At 38.6% G+C, this 12,258-nt stretch overlaps 2 protein-coding genes across 2 annotated transcripts; one reads left to right on the top strand and one right to left on the bottom strand.

Moving 5' to 3' along the window:
* Positions 1-369: 369 nt before the first annotated feature.
* LOC125185202 (uncharacterized) lies at positions 370-5,108 on the bottom strand. Its single transcript, XM_048081703.2, has 2 exons — positions 2,040-5,108; positions 370-1,150 (listed from the first exon to the last, which is right to left on the bottom strand). Exons 1-2 carry the CDS (start codon positions 5,106-5,108, stop codon positions 482-484), a joined length of 3,738 nt encoding a protein of 1,245 aa, XP_047937660.1. The 3' UTR covers positions 370-481.
* Positions 5,109-8,346: 3,238 nt separating this feature from the next.
* LOC125222412 (alpha/beta-Hydrolases superfamily protein) lies at positions 8,347-12,246 on the top strand. Its single transcript, XM_048125001.2, has 8 exons — positions 8,347-8,670; positions 9,312-9,404; positions 9,827-10,038; positions 10,270-10,414; positions 10,504-10,576; positions 11,230-11,376; positions 11,674-11,799; positions 11,951-12,246. Exons 1-8 carry the CDS (start codon positions 8,444-8,446, stop codon positions 12,035-12,037), a joined length of 1,110 nt encoding a protein of 369 aa, XP_047980958.1. The 5' UTR covers positions 8,347-8,443; the 3' UTR covers positions 12,038-12,246.
* The last annotated feature ends 12 nt before the right edge of the window (positions 12,247-12,258 follow it).

Consider the following 12,258-nt stretch of genomic DNA (forward strand, 5'->3'; position numbering starts at 1 on the left):
ATATCTCAGAAACATGGCGGATTTGATTTTAAATTGCTTTGAAATATTCAAATTTTATAAATTTTTAACTTCATTTCTAGCTACCATATTTTTGAAATATTCTAAATTTGGAAAACAACAATTAACCGATCTTGATATAACATAGTTTTAATCTCAATATAACATTGAAGATTAATTTCTGCACTACTTTATTAAAGTTGATTAATTTAGACAAAACATAAAAATAGAAATACAAAAAAAGAATGGAAAAATAGATGTTGGCGTTTAATTGCATGGATCAGCAATGTTGATATATAATACTAGTAGTATGTAACATAGTTTCACTTTAGAATATGCAACCATTTTTTCAACCATACCACTTTTCAATATGTTGAAAATTAGAATTACAAAAAAAAAGACAATGTTCAATATAATCCCACAAAACAAGAGGTTTCAAAGTCTGAAAAAAAAACAAACACATGAATCAACACACCAAAAAACTTCAATAATCCTCCTCCTCATCCAACATCTTGACAAGCTCAAGCATGGTAGGCCTCTTCCACGCCTCCTCACTCGTGCAAGCCCTCGCAATCCTCAGCACTCCAAACATCTGCCGCTGCCACCCCGCCACGCCGCCCAAGCAAGGGTCGAACACCTCCCACTCCCGCCCCTCCCCCGCCACGTGCCCCACCCACCCCACCAGGTTGCCCCCCTCCCCGTCCCCCTGCCCGGTTGGGGGCCGCCCCGTCAGCAGCTCCAGCATCACCACCCCGAAGCTGTACACGTCCCCCTTCTTCGTGGCCACCATCGCCTGCCCGTACTCGGGCGGGATGTACCCCAGCGTGCCCGCCAGCATGGTCGACACGTGGCTCTCGCACGCGCTGATGATCCTCGCCAGCCCGAAGTCCGACACGCGGGGGCTGAAGTCGCGGTCGAGGAGGATGTTGCCGGACTTGATGTCGCGGTGGATGATGTGGGGGACGAAGCCGTGGTGGAGGAACGCGAGCCCCTTGGCTGCGCCTTTGCAGATCTTGAACCGCGTCGGCCAGTCTAGCTCTTGGCTCAGTATCCAGAAGTCGAGGCTCCCGCGCTCCATGTACTCGTATATTAGGAACCGCTCGTCTGATACGACGCAGTATCCGAGCAACGGGACGAGGTTTTCGTGCTTCACCTGTTGGCAAATGAAACAAACAAATATCTCACATCAGTATAAAAAAAGAACTTTAACTACTATATTAGTCTAACAATATGCCAATATATATGGACTAAAATATAAAAATGATTGTTCTAGCAATATATGGACTTTATAATTTGATCTAGTTTAATAGAGAGTTGGTGAAAAAAGTCTAACTCCTGGTTAATCTCGAAGGTTTGAGGAAGGTCGTTGGCAAATGAAACAATCAAATACTCCCTCCGTCCCTGAATAAGAGTTACTAATTTTCATTTTGTTCCGTCTCCAATTAAGAGTAGCACTTCATTTTTACCATAAATGATAAGTAGGTATCACGTTCCACTAACTCATTTCACTCACATTTTATTATAAAATCAATATAAAAAAATGGGTCCCACATTCCACTAACTTTTTCAACCAACTTTTCTTTATATTCCTTAAAACTCGTGTCCGGTCAAAGTGTTACAATAGGGGACGGAGGGAGTATCTCAAAAAGGTCAAGGCAAATAAATAAATAAATATCCCATATCGGTATAAATAGATAACTGAAATTACTATCTAAAAGCTATTTTTATTATTACTCCCTTCGTCCCACATAATTTTACTCACTTTGACCCGACATGGGTTTTAAGAAATGTAATGAAAAAGTGAGTTGAAAAAGTTGGTGGGATGTGGGTCCTACTTTTAAAGTTAGTTTTATAATAAAATGTAAGTAGAAATGAGTTAGTGGAATATAGGTCCACTACCAAAAATGATAAAAGTGAAGTGTGTAGAATTGTGTAGGACGACCCAAAATAAAATACTGTTTAAAATTATGTGAGACGGATGGAGTACTAACTTATTTTTGGAGAATTGAAAACAATATATAAGTACAAAGTTCTATCATTACCTTTCCAATGGTCTCCATTTCGGCGAGGAACTCGCGGTCGCCTTGCGGGAGGTGGCCTCTCTTGAGCCTCTTCACAGCAACGGGGGGCCCTCCCGGCAACGAGGCTTTGTACACCGTGCCAGAACCTCCGTCCCCGATCACGTAGCTCGGGCTGAAGTTCTCCGTCGCAACAGAAATATCCGCGGCATTCAACCTCATCAGGGGATGCTCAAATGTAGCAATGTTGATGCTCAAAGGCTCCCTCATCTTCTTCTTCTCCGGCTCCACCGTCCTCCCGAGAATTATAACCTTTTGTCTCCGATCTCTGCTCTTCATATGCACCACCACCGTCACAACCAACACCACCGCCGCAACAGCAACGGCAACGCCGAGAGCCGAGAGTAAACCGAATCTAGGAGAGAGGAACGGCGGAATCCTCTTGTAATTATCATCACATGGCTTTTCATCCTCGCATGAATTAGGATTGTTTTCACCGGAGAAGGCGTTGCCGGAGAAGCTGGTGTATCTCAGCCCTGTGATCGAGCATATGTTGCAAGGGAAAGAATCTTGGAAGTGATTTCCCGATAAATCGAGGTACGTGAGGGCCTCGAGTATTGAGAGAGACGGGGGCAGGCTCCCGGAGAAGCCGTTGCTGTGTAGATCCAACACCGAGACCGATGGTAGGTTCGCCACTGAGGCGTCGTCGAGGCGGCCGGAGATATGATTGTTGCTCACATTCATCACCAATAAAGAGAGAGTTCTTGTGCTCACATTGAGTTTACCTGTGAGAGAATTCATGCTCACATCCAAATATGCCAGATTCTTGGCTTGGAACATTGAGGTTGGAATTGAATCAATAAAAAAATTCTTCGATAAATCGAGCTTCGTTAAACTGGGTAGCTCCGGCCATATATCACCGGGAATGGGGCCTCGGAGTTTGTTATTCGACAACAAAAGGCCTTGAAGATTGAGGGAGTTGAGAGAGGGAGGAGCTACCAAAGAGGAGAGGGAATTGAAGGAGAGATCAAGTAGGGTTAAATTAGGCAATGACCATATTTCTTCAGGTATGGTTCCGCTAAGCCTGTTCCCTTGTAACAATATCTCTGTCGCGACAGCGCAGTCTCGGATAGTAGAAGGAATAGTCCCTTGTAACGCGTTGTACGAGAGATCTAGCATCCCGTAATGCTGCGTGTACTCAGAGTCCGGCAACGGAACCTTCTGGAAGCCGGAACATATCTCCTCAGGTATAGCCCCAGTGAGCTGATTATGTGAGAGAACCAAATTGTCAAGCAAATTCAGCTTAGATATATCTTTAGGAATCTCTCCAGTCAAGGCATTCCCACCTAAATCCAAAGAAACAAGCATTTTGCAGTTGAAAATCTCAGATGGAATCCCACCACTCAATTTATTCCCATGTAGAGACAAATTGGTGAGATTCCTAAGCCTCCCAATGCTAGAGGGAATGCTCCCATTCAACAAATTATTATCCAGCTGCAGCCTTCGCAGCGATCTGGCATCGCCAACAACATTCGATAACACCCCTCGAATCGTGTTATTGTTCAACGAGATCGCCACCAGCGTCTCGGACCCCCAGATTTGATCAGGGATCGAGCCAGAGAGCCGGTTCATCGCCATCTCTAAAGTGATGAGAGGAAGCTTCCCGAAATAAGGCGGGAGCTCACCAGTGAGTTTATTCTCTGACAATATCAGATCTGTCAGGCTGGTGCAGTTCCTGAACCGGTCACTGATATTGCCAGAGATGGCATTGCTAGACAGAATCAGCGTCTTCAGAGAAGACGCTGATTCACATACATCAGCGGGGAGCTCCCCGCTGAGCATGTTCGCGCTAGCGTCGAAATGCAGAAGAGATGGGAGGTCTAGATTAGGCAGAGAGCCGCTGAAGAAGTTCTGCGAGAGCATGACAGACTCGGCCCGCTTCCAGTTGGATATCCACGGCCGGATTGAGCCGGAGAGGCGGTTCGAGTTCAGAAGGACTGAGTTAAGAAACCCTAATTCTGCAAGCTCTCCGGGTAAAGGGCCATGGAGTGAATTGAATGAAAGATCTAGTGTTTTGAGGTTTTTACACCCTCCGATCTCCGTGGGTATCTCGCCTCTCACTTTTGCGTTTGACGCGATGAGATAGATAAGATTCTGAAGCCTTCCAATGCCGGAAGGCAGCTCAGAATCGAACTCGTTCTGAGCTAAATTTAATTGTGTCAAATAGGATAAACCCGAGATTTTCTCAGGGATGCTTCCTGTCAATTGGCAATGCTGAAGGGAGAGGATTCTGAGGTCTTTTAAATCTCCGATGAGAGACGGGATAGCTCCTGCGATCGGATTGAATGAAAGATCGAGGATCTGAAGCTTTTTCGATCTCACAATCGCCTGAAATAAATCCCCAGAAAGCATGTTTCCTCTTGCTGTGAAATATAAAAGATTTGTGAGATTGCCAAAGCTCGGAGGGAGATTCCCGGAGAAGAGATTCTCGCTGATGTCGAGTGACTGCAGCAGCGGGAGATTCCCTAGCTCGGGAGGGAGATTCCCGCAGAATGAATTCGATCTCAGTGAGAGTTCTTCGAGCTGTTTGAGGCTTCCGATTGTTGAAGGTAGTGTTTCTGAGAACATGTTATCGTCGAGAATGAGGTGTTCGAGTTGGTTCAATCCGCCTACGTCGGGAGGGATGGCTCCCGACAGTCTGTTGCTGCTGAGGTCTATGATGCGGAGCTGGTGGAGGTTCCAGAAATCCGGGGGGATTGGGCCGGTGAAGGCGCAGCGGCTGAGGTTGAGGTGTTGGAGGGATTTGAGGTGGGGGATGAGGAGAGGGAATGGGGTGTTGAGAGGGGAGAGGGAGCATAGGGAGGAGAGGTGGAGGTGGGTGACTGTGAGGGTGTGGGGGGAGCATGTGACTCCGGTCCAGTTGCACGGGTGATTGGAATGGTTTGGACCGGACCAGCTCGGGAGGGAGGTGGTTTTGTTTATGATTGAGTCTCGGAGGGCGTTTAGCACGTGCGGATCGTGTGGCTCGGCCTTTGATGGAAGATGGGAGATGGTGGCGAGGACGATAATGATAACTGATATTAATGTAGACATACTGCAAATAAAACAAAAATTTCATCCATTAGTAAACTTGATAAGAATATACATGTAGTTAGGAAATTGAACATGCATGCATAGAAATTTAAATATGCCTTTGAGAAACTAGTTAAATTACATTTTTACAAATGCTAGGTATAGCTCCTAAGGGTTTCATCCTAAAATCAATTTGTATAATTCGGACATCTCACGGTGAGTACTTGTATTATTATCTGAACAAGATGAACACTCATGCCTTGTCACGTTCGACTGCACATTTGGCTCGAACATGAGAATTGCTCACATCTATACCATGTTTTTAACATATTCACTCATGCTCCATCGGTCCATCACCTCTAACGGTACATTCAAGTCGAGCACGAGACTGCTCTATACCATGTTATATGTAAGCAGCTACATCCATTTATTAAAGCATATCTAATACGCGAAAGGGGAACCTAACAAAACCCTAACAGGGTTTCATCTCATTGGTGACGGGTGAATATCTCAACAGTAAATCTAGGTAGATTAATTAAATGAAATTAGTATAACTTAGACACCAAAAAGAAAAAAATTGTACTACTAATTTAGATCACAGCCCAACCTAGAGAGAGCATCTGAAAATTGAAATAGCAGGAGAAGGGTGCATCTATGATGGCATAAAAAATTTAGTTACACATTGGATATTTCTTCTTGTCATTATACACTAGCTTGTTGATTTATTTCTTCCAATGTTCTCTAATATTCATTAGAATTTTATCTAGTCTGTGAATCCATCTTTCTTTGTTCCTTTATTTTCTTTTAGAGTGTAGTATTTGCTTGTTACTATCTTTTAAAAAATGTGCAAGCTATTTTTTGCTCTAACAAAGCTGGTAAATTACGTCAGATTAATTAATAGCCATATACATATATAGTATTTCTAAAAAAAAAAATTGGCAACTTGTGTGGATGCTAGGATTTACAGCTAGGACTAACTAATTCAAAATTAACCCTACTAATTCAAAATTAAGACACATGTTAGCCCGATTAACAATATCCGCAGATTAATTTTTAAATAATTTCATCCTTTTCCTATTCAAGAATCAAGATATCACCCCTCACAAAATAAAGAAAAATCCCTTGATTGTCATGCTTCTACGCATGCACTAAAAATCTACAAGAAATGAAGTACAAGTGTTGTGACAACACAAATACAAAATTAAAATCCATGGAGCAATTTGCAAAATCAAGCAAATGAAATAAAACTACAGTGCTAGATTAAATTAGAGTTAAAAAGATAGTAGATCTTACCTTTGTTGCAAATCTAGAACTCTATCTTGGAGTGAGATGAAGAAATAATGCACTCCGAAGCACTTTTCAAAAGATTCCGCAATCGAAGAATAAGTTCTTCCAAAATAAATATTCAGCAGAATCGGCAAAACCTTTGGAGAATTCCTTAAAGAGAGTTGTCTCGCGCTTCTAGGTATTCTCTACTGACCCATCTGATGTCGATGTAAAATAGAAGAAGGTGCACACTTCTTTCACTATTTGAGGTCTTATATTGGGAAGGGTGGTGTGTATGACGTGAAGAAATGTTTTACAGCTAGGAAAATGTATTAAGAGGCATCTTGCAATTCAACCTTAATTTTGTTTGTATCCACTATAAAAATTAGGTTGGTTACAACTACAAATACGTCATTGCTGTTTTCTAGTGGATACACTCTTTTTTTCCTTGTATAAAACCACATTTATTATGATATGATAATTGATGTATGTACATATAGTATTGAGTTAATATACCAAAATAGCAATATTGTTATTGCAGAGATTGATGGGATATGGGAAGTGTTTTAATTAGATAATTAAAAAATTGTTGCCATATGTATTTATTTGTATTTTTATACTTTAATGATGAATAATTTTATAACTTTATGATATAAGTTGATCTTATGGAAAAAAAAAAACTTATGCAAATATCTAAAAAAACTAGTACTAGTATATTAGGAATCTTTGAGAATAACATTGTATTTGAAAATATGTTAGCACCGAAAAGGCTGATTATCGAGCATCAATTTACAAAAAAACCTCACGTGTTCACGAAACTGCACTAAAAAAGCTGATTGCCGAGCATCAATTTATGAACACAATATGTGCTCATGGATTTATGAGCACCCTACAAGAAAATAACGAGCAGTTGTGTAATAACGACATTGATAGTTGATGCTAATGTATAAATGACATAGTAAGATTGTAAAAAATAGAAACATGTATGTTGTAACTTGTAAATTCAAAAAATACTACTAGTAATTTTTTGTCTCTTTCAATTTGAATGAGTTTTCTAATATAGAGATATTCATATTTTTGAGTTTTCTAATATAGAGATATTCATATTTTTATGTTAATCATGTTAAACAAAACACGTATATTGTCAAACATAAACGTGTATTATGTGGAGAACAAATTAAAGGCAAATAAATAAATTCACGTGATTTTCATTTTTACGATGATATTGTTGTTTAATGTAGATAGGGCTGATATTAATTAATAATTTTTTTTCAAACATCCAAGTATAAAGTGATACTTTTCCCATTTGATATTTTCATTGAGTCGATACACATCCTTTTGATGGCGCTATTTTACATAATATAAAGTTTGGTTAATTATTAGAAAATACTGCACAAGCTAGTAAATTATGAAATTTGTTGATTGAACTTTTAAAAGTTCAATTTTTAAAATGAAATAGATTAGGGTCTATTTGTTAATTTGTGAGAGAATTTAATGCGATCCAGAAATATGACTTACTACTATCATGTACTCCTACTAGTATTTGAAAAATATCAAGAAAAATTGTTAATATTTATTGATTAGGAGTAATATAATTCAGTTAGTTAATAACATAATAATTAAAGTAAAAGTTTTTTAGTTAAATTGTTTGATCGAGATAATAATAAGATACTACAGCATAAAATTATTGAAATACTCTATAATATAATAATTTTATAAATTACATATTTTTTTATTAAGTTATCAATTAATAACATAATAAAAATATTATTTATAATAATAAATACTACAATTATTATTATTATTATCGTAGTTTGTATTTATAATAAAATAAAATCAACTCTAAATATATAATGTGTAAGAATCTAAAAATTTGAGGAAAAAAATAGAATACTACTTACTATTTAAGAAATATGGAAAATGGAAATAAAAAACGAAAAGACAATAAAATATGTAAAATAAAATAAGATGAGAATAAAAAGAGAAGCGGCGGTATCATCGATGTGGCGCCAACTCCACCTCAACCGTTTCTCTCAGTAAAATCAAATTCAGTTGCAATTTGCATCTTCAACTCAGAGTGGAGAGCGGCCATGGCGGTTTGTGGTGCTTCAACAGCAGCCATCTCCAAGCTGGATCTGCCGGTCGGAATCACTCACCACAAACACAATTGGCAGCAATCGTTATCCTTCAACAGCAGACGGTACTTGATTCCTCCCCATCGAAGAATCACCGGGCGTAATGCTTTTCGTGTCACTTCGTTGGTAGATAATTTAGAGCTTACGACCGATGCATCTCCGCCAAACGAAGTTAAAACTAGGTAATTGAATTTTATCCGTTTTTTTTTTTGTTTTGGGGGTTTTTTAGGTTGGGCGATTATAATTGCTCAATGTGTCGATTAATTAATGGCATCGCTTGTTTATGATCGGATGAGAAGTTTGAGATTCACGATTATCATGATGAGATTGCGGATGGTTTTGGCTTTAGTTAGTGCTGTTAGCTTTGAACGGGGATTTGGAGTATGTTTTGGTTTCAATGTGATGTTAATGGATGAATCATTTGTTATCTGTATCTCTGCTTAATGTAGGAATGCTTGTAGAGGATTCTCACTGAGAGAATTTTTTGTGAGCTATCAAATTCATGAAATTAATAGAAGTTCCGAGAAAACAAACATTTGGAAACCTCCCTTACACGCACACATATACACACAATTGATTTGTTTAAAATGTAGAAAGAGGTATTTGATGTGAATCTTTCGGTTCTTAGGTATCCACTCCTACTCCTGCATTAGAGATTATCGTCTCTGCCTGCTACACTGATTACATTTTAGGACAATGTGTAGCTGACATATGATTAGAGACCTTTTAGTATGTTCTCTACTTATTTTGTTGACTTTCTAACTTATGATTACTGCATTCTTGTCAGCTAAAACATTCATCTGTTCAATTTGTTGGTTTGTAGTACATGGAACTGGAGAGGTTATTCGATTCGTTACCAGTACTCAGGGACCACTGGGCCTGCGCTGGTTTTGATTCACGGTTTTGGAGCAAACAGGTCTACACTGCTTCAATTTCACTTCTCCTCAACTATATAATATAGGTACTTATCACAAAATGTCACACTTGCATATCATTTACATATGCCTTTTCCTTTCTCACTTGCCCAGTGATACTACCTTCTTTACCTGATTAAGTTGCTGGGCTTTTAACATCTTGTTGACAGGATAATTTTATTTATGTATGTGGTGCGTGATAGAACTATTTTTAGCTTGAAGTTTTTTCTCGAAAATGATCTTCTATATCTACTGGTTTATCATTTTGAAAGAATGTAATGTGCCTTTAAAGACTGGATTGCAGAAAACATAGAAAAGAGTTCATATATATTTCAGTTGATATTATCCCTCGATTGATTGTTATAGTACTAATATCTCAATCTATATTATTTGTATGAAATTCCATTTTTCTGTTTTTTGTCAGTGACCACTGGAGGAAGAATTTGCCAGTTCTTGCAGATTTACACAGGGTATATGCAATCGATCTGATTGGGTATGGTTATTCAGACAAACCAGATCCAAGAAAGCTTCAAGTTGACCACTTTTATACTTTTGAGACATGGGGTAGTCAGATAAATGACTTCTGTAGGGAAATTGTGAAGGATGAAGTCTTCTTTGTCTGTAACTCTATAGGAGGTAACTCCTCCTTTTCTTATTTCCTTAGCGAGGAAAAATTTTCTATCGAGTTGAGATTATTCTTTTGTTTTAGGGAAAGTGAATTTTCTTTAATATCTTCTTCTAGATACGCAAGTGATGGAGGTTATGTGCCTGCTTTCTTGCATTGTTTTTAGAATTCCTGTTATTACTCTGTGAAGAAAAAGACATTGCTAACTTCAATCTAACAGAGCCATGTTGGTTTGAATGCAGGACTTGTTGGACTCCAGGCAGCAGTCATGGATCCTGAAATTTGCAAAGGCATTATTCTTTTTAATATATCCCTTCGCATGCTGCATGTAAAGAAACAACCATGGTACGGGAGGCCCCTAATAAAATCATTCCAGAATTTGCTAAGGTGAATTTCGTTTCTAGTCACTGATTTAGCTTATATAACTTCTCCAATTTATTCTGTTTAACTTCTGTATTTTTTACCCTCTACTTCAGAAACACTACTCTTGGGAAATCCTTTTTCAGTGCTGTTGCTACATCACAGTCGGTGAGGAACATTCTTTGTCAGGTATGCAACTCTAATAATGGCTGTCCAATATGTTCATTCACCTAAAGACATTGCATATCTATGTCAAAAAAAAAACTAGGGATGTTCTAAAATATTCAGAGTTGAGGCTAAACTAGAAATAGCTTGCTTTCTCAAGTCTATTTTGGTTCCTCAAGATAATATCAGAATGTATACCAACTAAATGTAATTGAAATTAACTCATTCATTAGGCTTTGAGATCTTTCGAATATTTAATAGTATTTTCTTGCTGGAGATTCTAGTTCTTTTTTCCTCCTCGAGCGATGAACCTACCTTACTTTCAGTTTCTTTAAATAGAATTGGAACATTTTTTTCCTGTTTCTGTTCTTCATTATTTTTTACATTCTTCTAGTAATGTGATGTGTTCAGAGGTGGAGGGAAGGGTCTGGCATCTAGGCAACCATCTGAGCAATTTTGTTCTTTTCACTATATTAAACTTGCATTTTGTAATTTTCCTTCTACTTTTAAAAACATACATGTAATCTTCATTCTTAAATCCTAGCTCTACCCCTGTATGCTGGGTACTCAAGATATTGAAGCATCTGTATGATATAGACCTTCACAAATGTACTCAATTTGTTTCGCTGCATCTTGACATTCTTCTATTATATAACTAATTATGGGTTCCATTTTAGTGTTACTATGACACATCGCAGGTAACAGATGAATTAGTCAAGATAATTCTTGAGCCTGGACTCCAGCCTGGTGCTGCAGAAGTGTTTCTTGAATTTATATGCTACTCTGGTGGGCCGCTTCCTGAGGAATTACTGCCTTTAGTGAAGGTCACATTTCACATAGATATACTCTAATTATATTCTAAATGCTATTACTCCCTTTGTGAACTTTGTATACTATGTCAAAGCAAAGGAATTGTATGCCTTCGATTGCTCACCCAATTATTTAGCTATTGTACCTTCCTTCATTGGATTATCTGTAAACGGTATTCAAGCTAACATTTTTACAACTTTAGCCGAGGTGAATCTGTTGGAATACTGTTTTCTTGATGTTTCTATGCTCTTTTAAATATATGTTTCTTAAGCAGATAGAAATAAGTTATTGTGTTTGCATTTTGCTTGTAGTGTCCTGTGCTGGTGGGTTGGGGTGACAAGGATCCTTGGGAGCCAATTGATCTAGGGAGAGCCTATGCGCAGTTTGATTCTGTTAAAGATTTTGTTGTGCTTCCTAATGTTGGCCACTGCCCTCAGGTACGTATCTACCTCTTGTGTATAGAATTTCTTTGCAAGATGATTTTGATTTTCTTAAAACCGCTCCGCAACAAATAAAAAAAAGAACTTTTGGATTTCTGCAACTGGCATCTTTCTGATATCTTCTCTTACTGGAATTGTTCATATGAAGGATGAAGCGCCCCATCTGGTGAACCCACTCATCACATCTTTTGTGGCTCAACATGCTCCACCCGCTACAACTCTCAAACCCGAGTAATCGTGTTCCGGTAAGGCTCTGCATGCGATGTTAAGTGCCCACACAAGTCTTATTGGCTCCAACAGTTTGCTGAGATGTTGCAATGTGATTATGGCCAGGCTTTAAAAAATGTCACTTCATGATTCTTTTTTATGTATATTCATACTATAGTCTACTCTGTCCGTGTTATGGTCAATTCATGTGTTATTGCAGTCTGATTTCTTCGTATATTTGCTGTGGTT

The sequence above is a fragment of the Salvia hispanica genome, chromosome 2 (assembly GCF_029641045.1).
Source record: "Salvia hispanica isolate PSC_SH4W2 chromosome 2, Shi_PSC_v1, whole genome shotgun sequence".
NCBI classification, from domain to species: domain Eukaryota; kingdom Viridiplantae; phylum Streptophyta; class Magnoliopsida; order Lamiales; family Lamiaceae; genus Salvia; species Salvia hispanica.